Genomic DNA, 18,713 nt, shown 5'->3' with positions numbered 1-18,713 from the left:
TGTATATTTGTACCTTATGAAAAGATGGGCAGTTGACCTCATTTATTAGAACTTGGTGTTAATGCAAAACTTGTCCCCCATATATTGACTTGAAATTCAGAAACAATTAGCTTCAGCCACGTTTGTCCCCAGTTTGTGTTTGCTTTCTACAAAAGTTCAGGTGGCAAAGTTGTTTTTTTTAATTAACATGAAAAAGCAAATTAGTCTTCATACTTCAGTATTTTTAAATAGTGCATATTACACTTGCACACTGAATATTTAAATAGTGCATATAACACACTGAGGTGTTACATTTAAACATTTTAAATGCAGTTTGTATAACTTGTCATTATTAAGTTGCATATGGAAGACAGTGCTTTCCACAGCATGGAATAAGATATCTAATACCCCTTACGAGAGCTGTGGAATGAAGGCAGTCAGACCATCTAGACAAGAAAACTCTGACTTCCCCTTAAATGGTAGGTTGGTATATATACATACTGTGAAGCTGTGACAGGGAAAAATGAAATTTAAATGGTAGCAGTTGAGCATTTCTAGGGATAAAGCTTTAAGAGAACCTGGGTGAGCTGAAAAGGAAAAAGATTTAACATTTCCTAAAATTTCCAGGTATTGCTTATCTACCACATCTCCTCACCTGCTGCTTCAAAGGCTTGGAGGCATCTTAAAGTCCTCCCCTTGAATTACTTTCATTTAAGACACAGGTAGCTTACCATACTATCAGCACAAAGTAGCAAAATAGTTTCTTTACTCTAAGGAGATCACCCCAACATAGAGTACATGGCTGAAATGTACTAGATATCTTTTGTAGTTGCTCTAAGTTGTACAACCATCGCAATGTGTGGAAAGGTGGTGTAATACTTTAAATCCACCAAATCTCTTTTACTTTTTGCAAATGCTGCTCAACTGCATGCGAAGATCTGGCTTTACGGCCCCTCTGATAAATCAAAACTGATCACCATTGATAATATTTGATGGTGAAATTCAGGCCATCAATCAATTGTAGGAAATAAAAACACAGGGACAGAATATGTTGACTAAAATTGAATAACAAATACATTCATGAAGCTCACAAATTGCTTACAGGCTTTTTGTAAGCCAATAAGGACATAAAGGATGACCCTGTAGGCACTTACTGGCATACATCCTATGCACACCTAAGTACTCCCCCTGAATTAATTGATGGTAATTGTATGAAAAGTTATAAGTGTAACTCTTTGTGTGATTGACTCTTTGTTGCAAAATTGTTTGATCATCTCTAATGAATAATAACAAAAGCAACAATATTGTTATGTTACTTGGTCCATATTTCCATTTTATTTCTCCAGCATATTATTTATTTATGTACTGTGTTTTTACATTAAGGAAAAAAGGATGACATGTGATGCAAGCTGTGGTAGTTTATTGTTATAACATACTACTGTTATGTGCAAGCAGTGTGTGCCTGATAGTATTAACAGGCAATAATTCTGTTTTAATTTCAGTGTATTGTAACTGTTAAATGTGTCTGGTCAAATCAGCAGATATATAAAGCTTGATATCGCAGTATATATTTAAAACCCTCTGAATGTACTGAAAATTACAATTGCTCTAATATTTAAATACATAATAGAAAATTATATTGTTTTGTCATTGTCATCAATTATTTTGTTTCTAGGAAGGCTTCATCTATGTATGTATCTTTAAAATTTGTAGTCATTACAAAATTTAAAAAAAAAACTGCCTGGTAATTTAGTACTAGAAAGTTAATTCAAGAGACCTTTCACCTTTAAAATGTCACATGACTATTGATTTTCAATATTGCAAGGTTCTGTGCCACCCTAAGCGTGTAGTTCAGCAGATTCAGAGCAGTTTTTCCCTTATCAGTTCAGTCCCTGAGTACTTGTGCATTAAGACAACAAATATCCACAGTTAACGGTGTGTCACATGGCAGTTGAGTGGACGTGCCAATTTTCTAATGAAGTTGGGTTGTTGGCAAACACACCAGTCATCATATATTGAAAGAGGTCTTCTTTTGTGTATTTCCAGCACACTTGAGTGCTTCTAAAGATACAAGTTACATAATTGTCTAAGGGCCAAGTGAAGGGTGAAAACGCATTCGTGCAGTGCCAATACAGAAACAAGTGAAAGCAGTGGAATTAAAAGCAAAGTGGCACCAGGTTTTGTAAGCTTTAGTAAACAGATATGAATCTGTCAGCTGTATACATACTATTGTATGTATTCAGTAAATGATATACAAGACTAATGCTGCATTCAGATGAAAATGCTTATTGTTAATACTTAGTGTTCTTTCCTAGGTGTAGCTTAGTTTTTACAAGGTTTCTAGACCATTTTTCTTAAGAAGCAAATGAAGATGGAAATACTGGTAATGCTACAAGACATCCTTAAGGCCTAATGTGCTCTGTGACTGGATTACTCTTTAATACCAGGACATGCTACTTTAAACACCTTGCTTCTTTTGTAATCACCAATTAGCTAAATCAGCTGAGGTGGCGAGGCTGTTACTAATGTGCAGCAGGCCTCTTGAATTAACTTAGCAAACTAACCTTCATGGCATGGCTGAAGACATTTTTTAACCCTATCATTACAACCCCCTCACCTTCCCAAAAAACCCCCACTATTCTGACTTCAACCTGCCCCCTCCTGAATTTTCAGTTACTGAAAAGGAAAGAAAATATAATTGTGTTAAATACCAATATTACCAATTGGTAAAAGTTCTTTTTTCAGTAGAGCATGTGATAAAAAAAATTAAACAATTGGAAGGACTGGAAAATATATTAAATTAAATAATTGTGGGGTACATCAGCCAAATGAACCTCACTTAGTTCAGATAAGTAGTTTAAAATCAGATGTGCTTCAAACCGGACTTCTTTTTTTTTTTTTTTTTTTTTTTTACTGGAATGGTGAAATATATAATGAAATTCAACAAGGAAACTGGAAAAACAGCCAAATGGGTGCAGCAAAGTGGTTAATAGGATCATTAGCCTACTCGCTGTATTTTTTTGGACATTGTGTGCCTGTACCATAGTACTCGAGAGCAGATTGCAGGAACAGGCTGACAGTTACTAGCTAACTCAGCAGTGCTGGGTGCAAACTGCCATCTTCCTGTGGATTTACAGCTGCCACTTCTGCTACTTCAATTAGTTCTATAGCACACAGATGTTGCTTAAATGTTGCTGCTAATGATACTGCAATAAGCGTAAGATTCATGCCATATTTTGAGGCACGTAAATTTCTCAAGTGGCACAATTAAAGTGGAAATATTAGGTGGGGAGAACTTGGCAGTCTCTAGAACTTGGAAAGCGCACCCGCTATGCAATAATGGGTCAAAAATTCATTCAAGTTTTACTGCTGTTCAGAGTTTTAAAAGACTTTTCACAGTTGAATGCAAAGTAGTAAAAACCAGAGTATTAGGAAATGAGAATGCGGTTCTGTTATTCAGACATGACTTTTAATTTCAAATTGAAATCACATGCTTACCTTCACTACTATTATTGCATGTTGAATATCCACACTTGAAAGATGTAAAAAAAAAAAATGTATGTAAGGGTAAAAAAAAAAAAAAGTTTTGAGCAATATTGAATTAATTGCTCTGAATGTGAGAAAGTTCAGAATGTCAGTTACATTAGTAAAAAAAAATGGTTTCCCAAATCACACACAGAGACAGCATCAATCATTTTAGAAGCCAGATGTAGCCTCCAAACTGTAGCCTGACAACACATCTCATGTTTGTGCAGCTACCAAGCAATTATTCTTTCCATTATATCTCCCAATGACAGATCTCCAAACCCAGGGCTGTAAAAATTAGAGTTTGGGCTTATACAGTTGTGTCAGGTCTTAAAAAAAATAAGAAAACTTATCATAGCTGCAGTGTTTATGAGCTTGTCAAAGTACATGTACATAATTTTCATCAAAATTTCTTTTACCTCATTTTCAATCCTTCAGGATTAGATTTATCAGCAACTCATTCTAGGTAAAGCTCTGTGCCTGTTTCCAAGTGGCTTTCCCATGTAAAAGCAGCACTATAGAAAGACAAGCCTGTTGTTTTGAGTGTGCTTATACAATTTATAAGCTTTTCTGTATCTTAAATATTTGATACGTTTGGTTGAATTTTTTTTTTTTTTCCTTATTAACATGAGATGTCTGTAAATGAATCTCTAATTCTTAATTAGAGTCTTAAGTATCTGCCCTCTCAACTGGTATTTGAAACAATGCAATTCAGTAACTGAGCCTTTGGATGGGAAAGTAATGCTGACAGAAATACTAAATTGTGAGGCAAACCCAGTGAAAGGCCATTGCCATTTAAAACAACAATTTCCTGTTAATGTTTAATTATATGTATGTGAGAAGGTTTGGGAGACTAACATTTATTTTAAAACATCTAGAATATTGAGTATTTGGTTAATAACATTACATTATTGGAACAGTATGATGGTAAAATAGCAAAGTTCCAGGCAAGCAAACATCAGTACATTGTATCTAAATTACTTATTTTCTACCAAAGTGCCCTAACATTTTCATTTTTCTATTTTGCTCCGTACCTCTCCTGCTTTGGATTATTTAACAGCAAGTCTTACAGATGTCAGTTTTGTCTTCTTCTAAAGCAACAAGGACAATAAGTTCCAGCTGACCTCAGTACAATGAATCTTGCAAGAGCACAATATGTATTTTATACTGGCAGTGAAAAGCTTACATGTAATTGAGAGAGAGAGAAATGTCACTGTAGCATTTTTGTTGACACTGCACTATCTGTGTGCGTAAGGAGCCCAGAACCTGGCAAACAAGAGTGTAAGCAGCAAGATGTTCACATTGAATACAAGAACTTGTCTTTCTTTTTTTTCTTAAGTCCAAAATTATGAGGTCAGATTCTCAAGCTAATGAAACATTATCATAATAGGAAGTGGCACAAGGAAAAGTATATAACAATGTTTAACATTCAGACAGGCTACAGGCATAAGGAATTTGAAACCAGTTGCTAAAATGGGTTCTGTTTTTCCAAGCCTTTTAGTTGTCTTCCATCATTCTTAATGTACTGTTTGTATACATTGTCCTTGCACTATATGTTAGTATGCTATGCTACAATATATTTTATTCATATACTGTTCCTTCCCAAGCTGGGCTGCCAGCTATGGAATATTAATGTCTTGTTTCAAATAATTATGTCGATATTGAATTATATAGCTGAATAACTACTGTTTCTATGAGCGAACTTGATTTTAAGCATCAAATGTAATGCTTTGGTCTCTGCTTTTGCCTGTTTCATTTCTACTTTCAACATCAGATATTCTGTACATATTGACATGAACAGCCCTGGGTCTGCCAAAAAATGTGAGCTTTCACAATAATATAAAAATATATGTGTTACTTTAAATCTGGGACCCAATATTTCTGTGTCATTTATCAGCATGTGGGCTGTTTGTAAGTTTCAGTGGAAGGGTGATTTCCACTAGGTATGGAAAAAGCTATGCTATTTTAAAAAATTCATAACTATATGGAAATCTTTTGAGCAAAAATGAAAATTCCCTAAAATTAAAGGTAAGTCAAAATGAAATAGCATCCAGAAGTATGTGACTCTTGACAGTCCATCAGTATCCTGCCCACGTGACAAAGCCTGAGGCAACTCCAGATCCATCAGTACGACTGCCTGTAGAGCTTACCAAGGAGCCAGACACCACCACTGGAAGAATATCTCCTACAACTGAGCGCATGAGCCCAGATCACTCCCCAACTGACATACAAAGAGAAGAAAGAGAGGGATGTGTCATTCTGACCCAAAACACCAACGCATTTTTGTGATTTAATATGTTGACATTAAGCAAAATGTTGACAGAAGAAAACCCTGCAATCTTTTCTATAGAAAATGTAAACAATGCCAACAAAAAGAATTTTGCAAGATTCAGTATATTGCAAATACTTTTCTATTAGCAGTGAAAAATTATGCTGATTTCTTGATGTAGCTGACAAAGGTGAAATGTGTTGACTCCAAAAATGAGATCCCTGTTCCCTGTACCAATGGCCTAGGGGCTACATCTGTGTTTTATACAGGGCTGGAGACATTTCCTATTGTTGTTTATTTAAAGCCTTTGAAGCCTAAGGAAAAACTTGCACTGAGTTCAGTGATGCAGGATCTAGCCCATATTCATGCTAATGTATATAGGTATGGAGCAATTTGTAATACTTTGCTTATGTGGAACCCCAAATCTGGTCTCTGGAGGTGTTTTCCCCAGCAGTTGGTATTAAGTACATCATACAATACATACTGCCACAAAATAAGAGGCATTCAGGAACCAGCAGTTTCATTTGTGTTAAAGTGTGTATTTTTAAAGCGACCTTGTACATTGTACTAACCAGAAGCATGACACATCTTTACTTTTACGAGTACTTTTTGCATTCAGCAAATCTCAGACAGTTGTATGTCATTTGCCAATGAAATGTCTTTTCTAGCGTTACTAGACATGTAGAATACTTTGGGTTTCACAGTATAGTAAAAAGGAAATTAATTAATAAATGAAGAAGAGGAAAAAAAATGACCCCTTCCCATCACAATCTCCCCCAAATGCGTGTTAACCCTGCATATAATTTTAAATAACATGTACAAAAGCAACAACCCATTGTTCATCCCAGTTTTCCAGGATTAATCTCTAGGAGACTTTGATTCATATTCAGTAAAATGGGATCAACATGTGATGATAATTTTATAGGAATTCCAAAAAAAGAATGCCCTTTTCCTATATAATTTATTGTTTCTGTGATTCATCAAAGCTTTTTGTCCTCCAGCATATAACTGGTCACCTGTGATTTATACACCAGAGGAGTAAGTAGCTCCAAAATGGAGTAGAAAAAGGGTTATAGTCTTGAGTGTCACACAAAAAAAATGAGAATATTTGAAAAAAAATCTTTGCCTAAGTTACTGCAGTAATGTAAGAATTGTAACTTAATACACTGAGAAGTTTCAGGGAGCTTATGCCTTGATTTACTCGGCTCTGCTATTTAGAAAAAAAAATAAAATAAAATCTGTGCAGTTACCCTAGCAACTGCCAAAGTATGTTGTATTTGTGCTCCCTGATAGACAGATTGGACCAAGTTCATTCCTGGTGTAAATCCATTGACTTCACCAGGGATGAATTTGGTCCGAAATCTTTTCTAAAAAGCTCATGCGGCAAAGTGTTAAATGAACTTTCACATCTTTACATGTTTTCAAATAAATACAACTGGGAATGCATGCACTTCTCCAAAAGACCAGATGGTCCAGCAAGACCTGCCCTGGTAAGCCTGGAAAATAGGGGCCAATTTAGGCTTTCCTGATTAACTCCCCTCTCTCCTCCTCCCTCTACCCCCGCTCCCCTCCAATGAACAAGTGGCTGTATTTTTGTCCTCATGTCCAAAATGAAAAGAAACATGCTCAGTTCCCTTTTGAAATGGTATCTGAACTTCCTTCCATTTCTGACTTTGGCAGTTTTTCATATTTCAAATACTCTTTGTAATCTATTATGATATATAGGCCAGTCTATTTTTTTTCTCTCTCACTTCAGCCCATGTCCTCTTGTTATTTAGGAATTAATTATGATGATATCTCATATAACTCATTAGTATCAATTAATTCTTCCCCTTTCATGATTTTATATAGCTAAATTAGATCGCCTCTTAGGACCTTAATAATCAGTATTGGACTCATTTAGACAGATCTTTTCTCTCCTCCGCCCAGTTTTGCTAGGAGTGAGATGATGCTTTTGCTAGAAGTGTTACAAGCTGCCTGCTTAGTAACACTGACCGACTTAAATACACAGTGCTGAAGCTCTGTTTGTGTACTTGCTCCCCTTTGATTGGGTTCAACCCAATTCAAAGGCTAGATTCAAAGCACTGAGCCAGGCAATGTGCTGGACTACCTGCCCCTCATAATCATGACCTCTCAAATTCTGTGTTCCACAGGAACTGATGACTGGAGGAGAGCTGAGAATGCAAGAAATACATGTCACTGGAGCTGTTTCAAACCTGTGGAACCCCCAAGAGGAAGAGAATACTGAGGTTTGAAAAAGTGACCCATAAGTGAAGTGGGGCTGACCACTCTTGAGACACTGACTCCTTTTTTATGTGCTCAAGAGTCTGAAAATCCAGTCTAAAGCACTCTTGAAAATAGAGGTTGATGAAGAAGAAGCAGGGGGCTTGGGGGAAATGTAAAACATTTAGGTTTTGCCATACTTAGTTTAAGACAGCAGTCAAACATCTAATACATCTTGGAGTCATAAGAACAGTGATGAAAGCCACAACAGAAGTGAATATTACAGGAGGAAAAAAGAGGGAACCAGTAGCCCCAGCTAGGAAAGCAAGGGAGGTGAGAAAAGGTCCAACAAAGTAATTCTGAAAAATTTATTAGCCAGGTGGAAGAAGGATCAAAGTAGATGGCAGGGGCACAGGGTATGACCAGGATCTGGCACAGAAGTGCTTAGAAGATGGTGTCTCATAGACAGAACTTGATGGCACCTCTGAATGGTAGCAGTAACATTAGCATACTTGTTCTATCCTGTCATGATAAAAACTGCTGCTGCCACATTCATACCTTTATTGTCGATGTCACTGCATTTGGGTGATGGGAAAAGGTGCCAAGCTGGAGAAAATATATTGCCATTTTCCTAGTTTGGCACTGGGGGGTAATACTACCTCTATTTTGCAATACAACATCCATATGGGAAACTTCCAGAATAGTTCATACATTAGCTTTTTCTATAATACATATGCAGTTTCCCTGTACTGACAAGTCCTAAGTCAGTTTTGAAAATGAGAGTTAAGGCATCTCTGCTAACCCAGGACCACTCTAACTCAGAAAGGTTGCAGCACTGTTCTTATGTGCTCCTTGAGCTCATCCTCAAAACCTTCTTACACCACCTATGTTGCCTAATTTCCAGGCTTTAGTGAGTAGGCAAAGCTTGACTCTGTGGTGATCCCAGCCTCAGCAATATAGCTAGCTATACTCTTAAGTGCTTTGGGAAATTCTACCTTATAATATTCTGAACAATCAGTTATTTTAATAGAGTTTCAGTTTCCTTTTCTCATTATTTGAAAGTGATTTGCAAACAGTGAGAGTTGGGTATCCATATTCTTGTTTTTACCCTTCCTCACATGGTCAGTTATTTTCTTGAGTTCACATGACTGGTGGAGAGAAGATACCATCAAGCAAAGAGAAAACTTTCCATATTCATCTTAACGGAATGCCAGTTTTGAAGTCCTAAGTATGGCCATATGCATGCTGCCACAGTTAACTGCTTCACTGTACATTGGATTCATTGTATTCATTCAGGACTGAACTTATCTGGCCATTCCCACTAATTTGAATCAACCTAGGAAACTTCTGTGAGAAAACAAACATGACGCAGCAGCAGCAAAGGCAATTAAACAACAAATTTTCTTCTATAAACTGAGTTTCAAAATGCCCCCAGCTGCCTGCTCTAAGAAAAAGATCCAGATTTTCCTAATTTAGTTTGTCTGTGGTATTGTGGAAAGCCCTCACCTAGCTGTTAGTGAGCTAGCTCAGGTACTGGAAACAGTGTAGTCACAGCATCATGGAGCTCAGCATGGGCTAATTTATACTGCTTGGGCGAACTAGCCTTGTTGCTTTGGTACCCATAATAATGCACATGACAGAAAGTAACATCCAGGCTGACTTATATAATCAGTTTAAGGATGATTTCATTTGTTTCCTACTTTCCCAAGATGGTGTCTCATCTTTGTCTTCCATCATTACATTTCTGTTTTTAATTAGTTTTCCTTATACCATTTCCTACTATTGTTATTTGCAGTAAAAGCCCTAATGTTTTACCCTGTGTTCCAGACAGATTCTTTTTTAGAGGCTCTATATATGGAAATCTGAAAAATTATACAGCAGAGCTCCTTAATGGTTCATCTTGCATAAATAAAACCATGATTTTCCCTGTGACTTATGCATCCTTGTAGATGGTAACACAGATCGCAACAGGGGATTGTGAAGTTGATGTGGATTTAAATACAAATAAATCCCATACTAACTAAAGAAGTTTTCAAACAAGTGGTTAGGGCTAAGGAAAGCAATACCAAGTACAAATGTGGCTCTGGGTTGCCAAAAAAAGCCCCTTAGGGGTGATAATTTTACTTCTTTATATCTACATGTTCCAAAGGGAAAGTACATTTCTATAGGATTTGGAGTCATTATCATCCTGTGGCTGCAAAAGGAAACTTGAGGTATTTGAAGGTACATGTGCTTTTGTTAAAAGTGGAAATGAATCAGATTTGAATGGGGGGGAAGGAGGATAAAAATTAAAATGACCGTATTTACCCAAATCCAAGACAACTTCAAGGTTAAGGTGACCCCCCCCCCAATAGATTCCATCCATTAAAAATGTGTTAGACGTATATGGAAAATTATAATTATTGGAGGGTTGTCTTAAATTTGCACCCTCTATCACTGGAGAAAGCAGCAGCAAGGGGCCAAATGGGGTGGGGGGGGGCAACTAGCCTCAGCATGATCCCTTGTCCTCCACCAGTGCCTCCCCCACCTGCCATCTGCCATCTTGTGCTTCTATAATGGGTCCTGTGCCTTTGCACAGAGTTCCTAATCACTCTGTACCATGGGTCCTGCACCACGCCAGGTCCCTCATCATCCTGAGTCCCACACTGACCCATACTTCCTTGGGTGCATGCCAAGTCCTGCACCTCCCTGAGCCTCACAAAATGGATTTCTGCTGCCTCTTCTGACTGCATTGTTACTTGATACTTAATTCTAAGATGAGGCTTTATTTCCCCATATTAAATGGGGGGGGAAACGTCATCTTAAAATTGAATAAATATGGAACTTAAGAACAGAAAGATGGCTACAACGTTTTGTTTGGAAACAAGTTGTCTTGTGTAGCTGACATCCAACAGGAACTTGGGATGATTTTAGAGAAATTCATCATTTATATTTTTTCTGGAAAGAATAGTTGGTAAATTATAATGATCCATTATTGTCTGTTGTCTGTCTAGTACAGTGGTGCTCATAGTTTTGTTCCTGTGATCCAGCTGAATGGCACGGGGCTGAGTTGTAGAGCCCAACCCTAGCTGAGCTGGGCTGGCAGAGGTCCCTGGGATCTGATCCTGTCCAGGCAGTAGTGGTGCAGAGCCCAATCATGGTGGTGTGGCGCCCAATCCATGCCAACTGTAGGGTTTGGATTCCAGGCCCCCCAGGCACCCCTGCCCAAACCCTGCATGCCAGGATCAGGCCTCCCACCATCCTGAGCACCCAATCTAGCACACAGGGCCATGGTCTATGGGGCTCCCTACAGGATCTGTGGGGAGTCCTGCAGGCCAAATGACAGTGTTAGGGGCTGGATCTTGCCCATCAGCCAGGTGTTAAGTGCACCTGGTCTAATACTCAGTTTCAGGTCAGACAACTGAAATAGTTAAGAGTCTATTAGACAGAGGAGACTTATAAGAGTAATTTTAAATATATAATATTTTAAAAGGTGAATAAGTATTATTTAAGTATGTGATGTGTGAAGTTAAGTCAAAGTTCACATCAGTCAAGCTAAGAACATTTTGAATCCTTGCAGAAACAAAGAGAAGAAACTAAGTATGGAGAAAAGCTTGTTTGAGAAGATGTTGTCTTATTCTGCTTTCCTTGAGTAGGTATGTGGTGTGTACATTACTTTTAGGCAAATCATTTTTCTATGGTTTAAGCTTCCTGCATTTTGGTAAACCATCTGCCCAGTAAGGGAGCATTGATTTTTCTTCTGTCAGTTGTAATAGTAATTCAAGCAATAAGAGGAAGTATTTTGTCCAGTTTTAGAAAACAGCATTCACTCCTAAGCAATGACAAAGTGGAGAAGGCCTTTAAATCTATAATTAGGTTACATTTTCTTTCCACTAGACACCAAAATGTGACCACAGTTCCTTTGATACAAATTGTTTTAGGAAGAATCCATGTGATCCTTGACAAGGTAGATTAAGTGCAATGTTGAGCTTGAGTGATCCAATGAGTTGGAGGGAATGAAAGTATATCAATGTTTTTTAGGTAGTTGGGACCACAGTTGTTCATGGCTTAGCTTTATTTTGACTCCAATTTCTTGTTTTTGTTTATTATTTGCTATAAAGTATGCAAATTAGCTTGCACACCTTTATCTCACACTCTCGCAAGGAGATGTAGTAATATGTAGGTAAAATTTGTCTTTGTATCTTTGATATGCAGACATGTACTTTACCTGGGCATTCATTGGTATTTTATACACCAGAGTTATTGCTGTATTTGAGAGGATGAGGATTTCATGGTATATGCCCACATAACCATTGAAGAGCACAGCTCCTCCACCAGTTAAAGGACCCTGTCTGAAGAAGTAATTCTGAGAAAAAATAGAAGAATGTGGCTGTTGATCTACCTGGAAAAGCATAAAGGTAACAGTAACAGAAGTTTCCTGTGGGCTCACATTTAGCTATAAACAGCAGATTTCTGGTTGAAAGTCCCTGTGACTACAGTCAGCTTTTCTGAGAACATACCAGATTGTGCCAGTTCACCTGTATGTGAAATACTTCCTGATGCAGCAGGCCTTAGATCAGGACTGAAATGGATTTAACAATGTTGTCACGGCCATCTATGGCTATGTCAGTTCTGAGATTTGCTTTGGGCAGCTTGTCCCTTTATATGGCTAACTTTAGGACAGATTCAAGATGTTTTAAGATGTTCTCTTTAAATGTAGTTTGTGTTAATAAAGCTTAGCACTGCAATAGACCCTTTAAAAGAATAGTCACATAAACCTATATTTAGTAAGTAGCATGGAAATGACTAGATCTAGTGTAAGCTAGCTGGACGTTTTTATAAAGATATAGCTCTCCTTTTTATAGCGCGTGAGCCCAAAAGCTTGCAGAAAAAGATAATTTTTTTGTGATTTCTTAGTTGGTCTAATAAAGGTATCATCTCTGAACCAAGAGTTCTAGAGTTTTGCATTTCTTTTTATAGCACAAGACATAACTAGGGATAAAAGGTCTTTTCCAACTATACATCAGGAAAACTTGATGAAAGCAAGTTCTGCATAAGTCTGGAAGAACAGGCCAAGGGAACAGGTGATACCAGCCTCATAGCTTGATGAGTAGGGGAGAACAGTAGTATAAATAATGGAGGGTGATCAGGGCAGAAGCCCTGAATGTTGCCTTTGTAGGGTGTGCAGAAAGAGCTGATCATGCTGCTGCAGTCAGCACTGCTGTAGCTGATGTGGCCCTGGTTCTCAAATGGCTACCCAGGATACAGAGTTGCTTCTGGTGGAGATTTCACTGGCAAACTTGAGCAAAATGTCTGCAGTAGGTCTTACCCATGTTTTACTGATATGAAAGTAGGTTTCAGTAGGCTGGCTAGGCTCCAGTATTTTAGAAATGGACCTGGGGATGATAATGGACTATAAGTGGAATATGAGCCAACAGTGTTCTCTTGTTGAAAAGAGGCCAGTAGTGTACACGGCCGTAATAATAGGAATAGCACTTGCAAATCAGGGGAAGTAAATCTCCGCTTCAATTCAGCACTTGGTGAGGCTTCACCTGAAGCGCTGTATCCAGTTTTGGGCCCCCACTTCAAGAAAGGTGGGTACAATTTGGAGTGCAGTGTAGAGCAGCAAAAGTAAATCGAAGTCTGGGGAATGTGACTTATGAAGAAAGGCTAAAAGAACTGGAATTATTTACTCTGGAAAAGTGAAGATGGTAGGAGACGAAGGCTTGACAAGTCTTCAGTACCTGTAGGGTTGTTATAAAGAGGATGCAGGTAGACTAGAAGCCTTGTCATGCATAACACTTAGGAGGTGTTTTATATAGATCATAGGAAGAATTGTTATTAGTTAGAAAGTTTTCTGAGCAGTTGCATGGTGATGCTTATTACTATCTACCTAAGTCATGTCCTAATCACTGGAGCCACTGAAGATAGAGATACTCTTCCCCAGAAAAGACCTAACTTTGCTATGCTACGATGGCACTTAGCATGTGTTTTACTGCTTGAACCCTTGACACTAGCATTGTAAGTGCAGTTAACACACACTAAGTGCAACAAAGGACCTATTTTCTGTCACTGCACACGTATGCCTAGGAGCAATGATTTCAAACAGTATTACAGGAAATTTAGGTTAGATGTTAGGAAGAACTTCCAATTATGAGCATGGTTGAGCATAAGAACAGTTTATCCAGAGAGGTTGTGGAATCTCCATCCTTGACCACTTTTAAGGGCAGGTTAGACAAATGCCTGACTGGTATGATTTAGTTGGGGGCAATCCTTCCTTGATCAGGGGATTGGATTGGATGACCCTCTGAGACCCCTTCCAACCCTACTATTCTATGATTGTATGACAAGTATAGAGCAGCTGTTTACCTAGGCCAAACTGAGCAAACTCATAGTAAAGGTACTTTAAGGTTTTGTTTGTTTTTTTTATTAGGCTTGAACTTTTTGTAACATTATGATGTAAAGAAATGTTTTCTTCCTACGTCTTATCATTCTCTATTGTTTCTTACCTAGGAAATAGCCTAAATGTCTTGCCTGAATATCCTAGGATTTGCTTGGTCATCTCTGACCATGTCTCTGCATTTCTAATATCATCAGTGAAAATCAATGACTTTTTAACAAAGGCATACTTCTTCCAGAATGTAAATTGCTCATTGAAATTAAATGGGTGTAACAAACAAGAAACAGGATTTTAAACAGTCTGACTAATTTTTTCCCCTCGTGCTCAGAATTCACCATCTTGGTTTTTGACGTATATTTCACTACTTTTCCAGCCACCAGAATTTCTTTCTCCAGTTAGACAAGATGTTGAAAACAAAATCTTTGACATTTTTAGAATAAAATACCTTTCTAAGAAGGTCTTACATTCATTTTTTTCCCTTCTCAGTTGAAACTTAAGGGAAAAGAGAATTTAAAATTAATTGGGGTGGACTTACTTAAATCAGCAAGCAGCATGATTTAAATCAGCCAAAAGGAAACCAATTTTTAATAATCATTTTTAATCTTGTTTTCCATTGTACTTTTCTGTTTTCTTTAAAAAAGATTGATACTTCTTGTATGGTAATTATTAAGGGATGTTGATAAAGATAGCCATTAGGCTAATTTTAGCACTTCCACTTGTTAAGTAGCAGGACATAAGGTATCAATACATATTTTATTGTTAGAAAATTGTGATAAATATATTACTAAAGTAGCATTATGATCTACTACATTATTTTACTTTTTATTTATGATTTGTTTATCTGGATTTGATGAAAAGAAGAATTCAGCTTATTGTCATTTTGTACATTTTTAAATGGTTGTATTAGTTGAATTGAGCTAAATGTGTAATGGAGGGGAGAAAAAGTTTATCCAAACATATTCTGCATTTAAAACTTATTTACTAAATAAAGGAAGTATTTTCTGTACTGAAAAAACTGAACTGATTGTTTCTCGTTATCATGTCCTGCAACATTTTAGAAGTAGCAGATATTATCGTCTCCTATGTATTCAGTGATTTAAAGAAAAAAACAAGCTTTCCTGCTTTTTCAACTCCTGGTCTATTTTCCAGCTTTGAATAAATTAATCATTGAACAAAACTACTGAATAAATTGAAGAAAATATTCTCTCTGTACCTGCAGATGAAGCTACTGCTTTAAAAACTGTTTTATCGTGTCCAACAGCTCATTCTTGATGAATCCCCAGGAACTTCCCAGGTCAGTGATTTGACTTGGACAACGAATGCATCAGACTATCCATTAAGTTCTTATTTAATTAAAATAATTTTACTGATTCAAAGTAAGTGTAGGCCTTATCCTGGGTTTGCTATATTTTATATTAAATTGATTTATTTTCAGAAAGTTGAACATAGTTATTTTACATTTAGAAATCTGTTTAATTTTTTTTACTTTGATTTTTATCGTCCTACTTTATGTCGTGTGTAGTCAGCCTGTGGAATATAAATACAAATGATCTTTAACAGAATGGGATTGCTGCACCTGATGCACACCTTTGGAGCGGAAACTTGTAGGAGGGGTTAAATGGAAGAAGGAGAGTGACATCCAGACACAAACACCCCAGTGACACCCCCACACAGAGATATTGCCATGGAAGGCACAGTCCTGCCTCAGGAGTGGGGGGCAAATGAGGCACCAAGAGCAGCCCCGGGGAGTCCATGCCACTGCCTGTTCCTCAGTGGCAGCCACCTGAGCCCACTTTGCTGGAGCTGCTGCCCCTCAAGTAAGATGAGCCTGGGCAAGTAGGATTCCTCTCTCTCCACCCCCTCCGCCCCAGTTGTCAGTATGTTTTCTCCCCCACCCCACTGCTGAAAGAGCTATGCCTTGGCAGAGAAGGGCAAAGCTGGAGTGACAGCAGGGGCTGTGCTCAGCATGGGTTCACCCAGAGGCTCTTTTCTCTGAGCTCAGCCAGAGTCAGGATTTCTCTCAAAGCCTATCTCCCCTTCCTCACTGCTGTGTGGCTATAGCTATTTTGTTAGCCTTTTCACAGCCAAAGCCAAATTAAGGCTTTTACAGCCAGGATCTACAGGAAGATCACAGACACATGTAAGAGGGTGAGCAAGGCTAATAGACTCTGCTCTGGGTCCCCACTGAAAGCCTGCAGCCCCAGGGGAAGCTGAAGCTGTGGCAGGTAAGACTCTGCCCAGTCTCCCACCCCTGTTCTCATACTCTCAGCACAACATGCACCCCACCCTCCACTGTGCTCACATACAGAAATAACTAATTATGGCACTAAAACATTGTTTTTCATCTGGGGTGCTGCCAAATTCAGGAAAGGTATAGGAGGGTGCCTCAAGTCTAGAAAGGTTGAGGACCACTGCATTAGAGAATGGGTAAGGAATCAGCTTTTTTATGTCTGCCACAAAATCTTGCACATTGCCTAGGGCCATCTGTAGAGGTATTTGCACTTTTTGGGCCACGTCCTGGCAAATGAGCATGTGCCCGTTGCAGCATCTCAAAGCAGTTTGAGATGCTGCGGGGGCACACTAGGAATGAAAAAAATGTTCCCTGGAGACTGTAAGTTTTTGATACCAGGAAATCTGGGTATCAACAAAACACAACAAAACCTGAAAAAAGTGGTGCAGGGCATGCTCCTGGAGCATGCCCTGAACCAACTGGAGGCTGGATCCTCCAGAGAGATACTCTAGCACCCTACCAGAATATCTCTATGCCTGCCGCATGCCCCAGCAGCTGCAGCACACTGCCTCAGTGGCCTGGAGCAAATAGAAGCAGGGCATGGCTGGCATGGCTGAACCCAGGCTCTATCCCCAGTAAACAAGAATGTTGGAGTGAGGGGACTGTGTCTGGGTGGGGGGACTGTGGGAGTGAGAGGGCTGTGTGGGAGGGGTGGATCCCCTGCTTGCCCCCACAGTGCATAGCCCCCATCACCCCCAGTGGAAGCAACCAGTGGCAGGCCCTTGGGATGCTCGTGGCCCACTCCTGGCACAACCCCCCAGTTGAGCAGCACTGCCTAAGACCCAAGGGTTCCATGTTGCTCATGGAGCCAGCCCTGCCCACTGGCACATGCCTTCAGCCAGGACCAGGCCAGCACCGTGTGCCACATGGAGCCCTTAGGTCTCAGGTGGCGCCGTGCCACCAGGGGGCTTTGCCAGCAGCAGGCCATGAGTGCCCTGAGGCCACAAACCCTCCCATAATCCATCTAGAAACTCCCACCCACAAACCCCACACCTCCTAAACCCCTGCAAAAGCACCACACTCCCAACAAACCTCATCCCCACAAACCCCACACTCACCCCTCTACACTCCTCTCCCCCAAACCCCACATCCCCCCACAAATCTCATACCCTGCGTGCCCAGCTGACAGACAGGCAAGGACCTGCTGGCCACAGCAGAGGCAACTTCCACACTGAACCCCTGCCCTGTGCCCACACCAGTGCTGGGACATGGAGCCGCAGCTGGCGGGAGGAGGGGCTTCTGATCCCGGGAACCACTTGTGGGGTGTGATGGGCTGGGAGGAAGGGTGGAGGTGGCAGCAGGTGTGTGTGAGAGAGAGAGATGGGAGTTGGGAATGCAGGAGCACTCCAGATAGGTGAGGCTGACAGAGTCAGGTTTAGAGCTCCCCTGCCCGGCTAAAGCAGCCTGTGCACAGGGAGGCTGGCCTGGAAGGAAAGGGGCTTGCCCAGCCCATTCCCTGGCCTCAGTTGAGGGCTTCCCACGAACAACATGGGAATCACTGGGGCCTGGGCATAGGCGCAGGAGCAGAACAATAAGGGCTGGCACTGCTCAGAACCACAAAGCAGTGGGCGGGACAGTTGCAGGTGGACCCATATCCTGGTGCTGGGATGGAGGTGCTGCCAGGAGGGAGCTAGTGGGGGGGCAGGCAGGGGCTGTGGGTTAGGAGTGAGGGGCAGGGGCATCCCAGTGCTGCTCAGAGCCCCACATCCTGGTGAGTGAAAGGGGCAGGGGCAGTTCTGATTTTTCTATGGTAAAAAAACAAGCAAATGCCAAAATGTATAGATATGTAGAAATTATTTTATTCTGATGATAGAGGCACTGGTAGGCTTCCAAATTGCTTTAACATTGTAAATATATCAGTAAAACATTGCCCAGCTGATATCTCTATATAGAGTGGCATTTCATTTTAATTGTAGAAGAACATGGATTTTGGGTTTTTTAATGAGAGAATGGCGAGGGGGGAGATTATCATAGAATTTGCCATTTTAAAATCAGGAACATCAAGATCCCTGCTGGTAAGGCAAGCAGCAGGACTCGGGCAGAGGAGC

The 18,713-nt window shown here is 39.7% G+C and overlaps 1 protein-coding gene across 1 annotated transcript in view; it reads left to right on the top strand.

The window, feature by feature from the left end:
• The window catches only part of MGMT (O-6-methylguanine-DNA methyltransferase), a 307,777-nt gene extending 292,391 nt beyond the window's left edge, over nucleotides 1-15,386 (top strand). Inside the window, exons 5-7 of the mRNA XM_090057514.1 lie at nucleotides 7,927-8,022; nucleotides 11,556-11,631; nucleotides 12,191-15,386. Of these exons, the coding sequence (XP_089913640.1) occupies nucleotides 7,927-8,022; nucleotides 11,556-11,597 (138 nt within the window). The 3' untranslated portion in view covers nucleotides 11,598-11,631; nucleotides 12,191-15,386. The remainder of the gene's footprint in view (nucleotides 1-7,926; nucleotides 8,023-11,555; nucleotides 11,632-12,190) is intronic.
• Nucleotides 15,387-18,713: the final 3,327 nt, after the last annotated feature.

This window comes from Crocodylus siamensis, chromosome 7 (assembly GCF_052110815.1).
Source record: "Crocodylus siamensis isolate JL-2025a chromosome 7, ASM5211081v1, whole genome shotgun sequence".
NCBI classification, from domain to species: domain Eukaryota; kingdom Metazoa; phylum Chordata; order Crocodylia; family Crocodylidae; genus Crocodylus; species Crocodylus siamensis.
The sequence above is the reverse complement of the archived record's forward strand: the minus strand, read 5'-3'. Positions and strand labels throughout refer to the sequence as shown.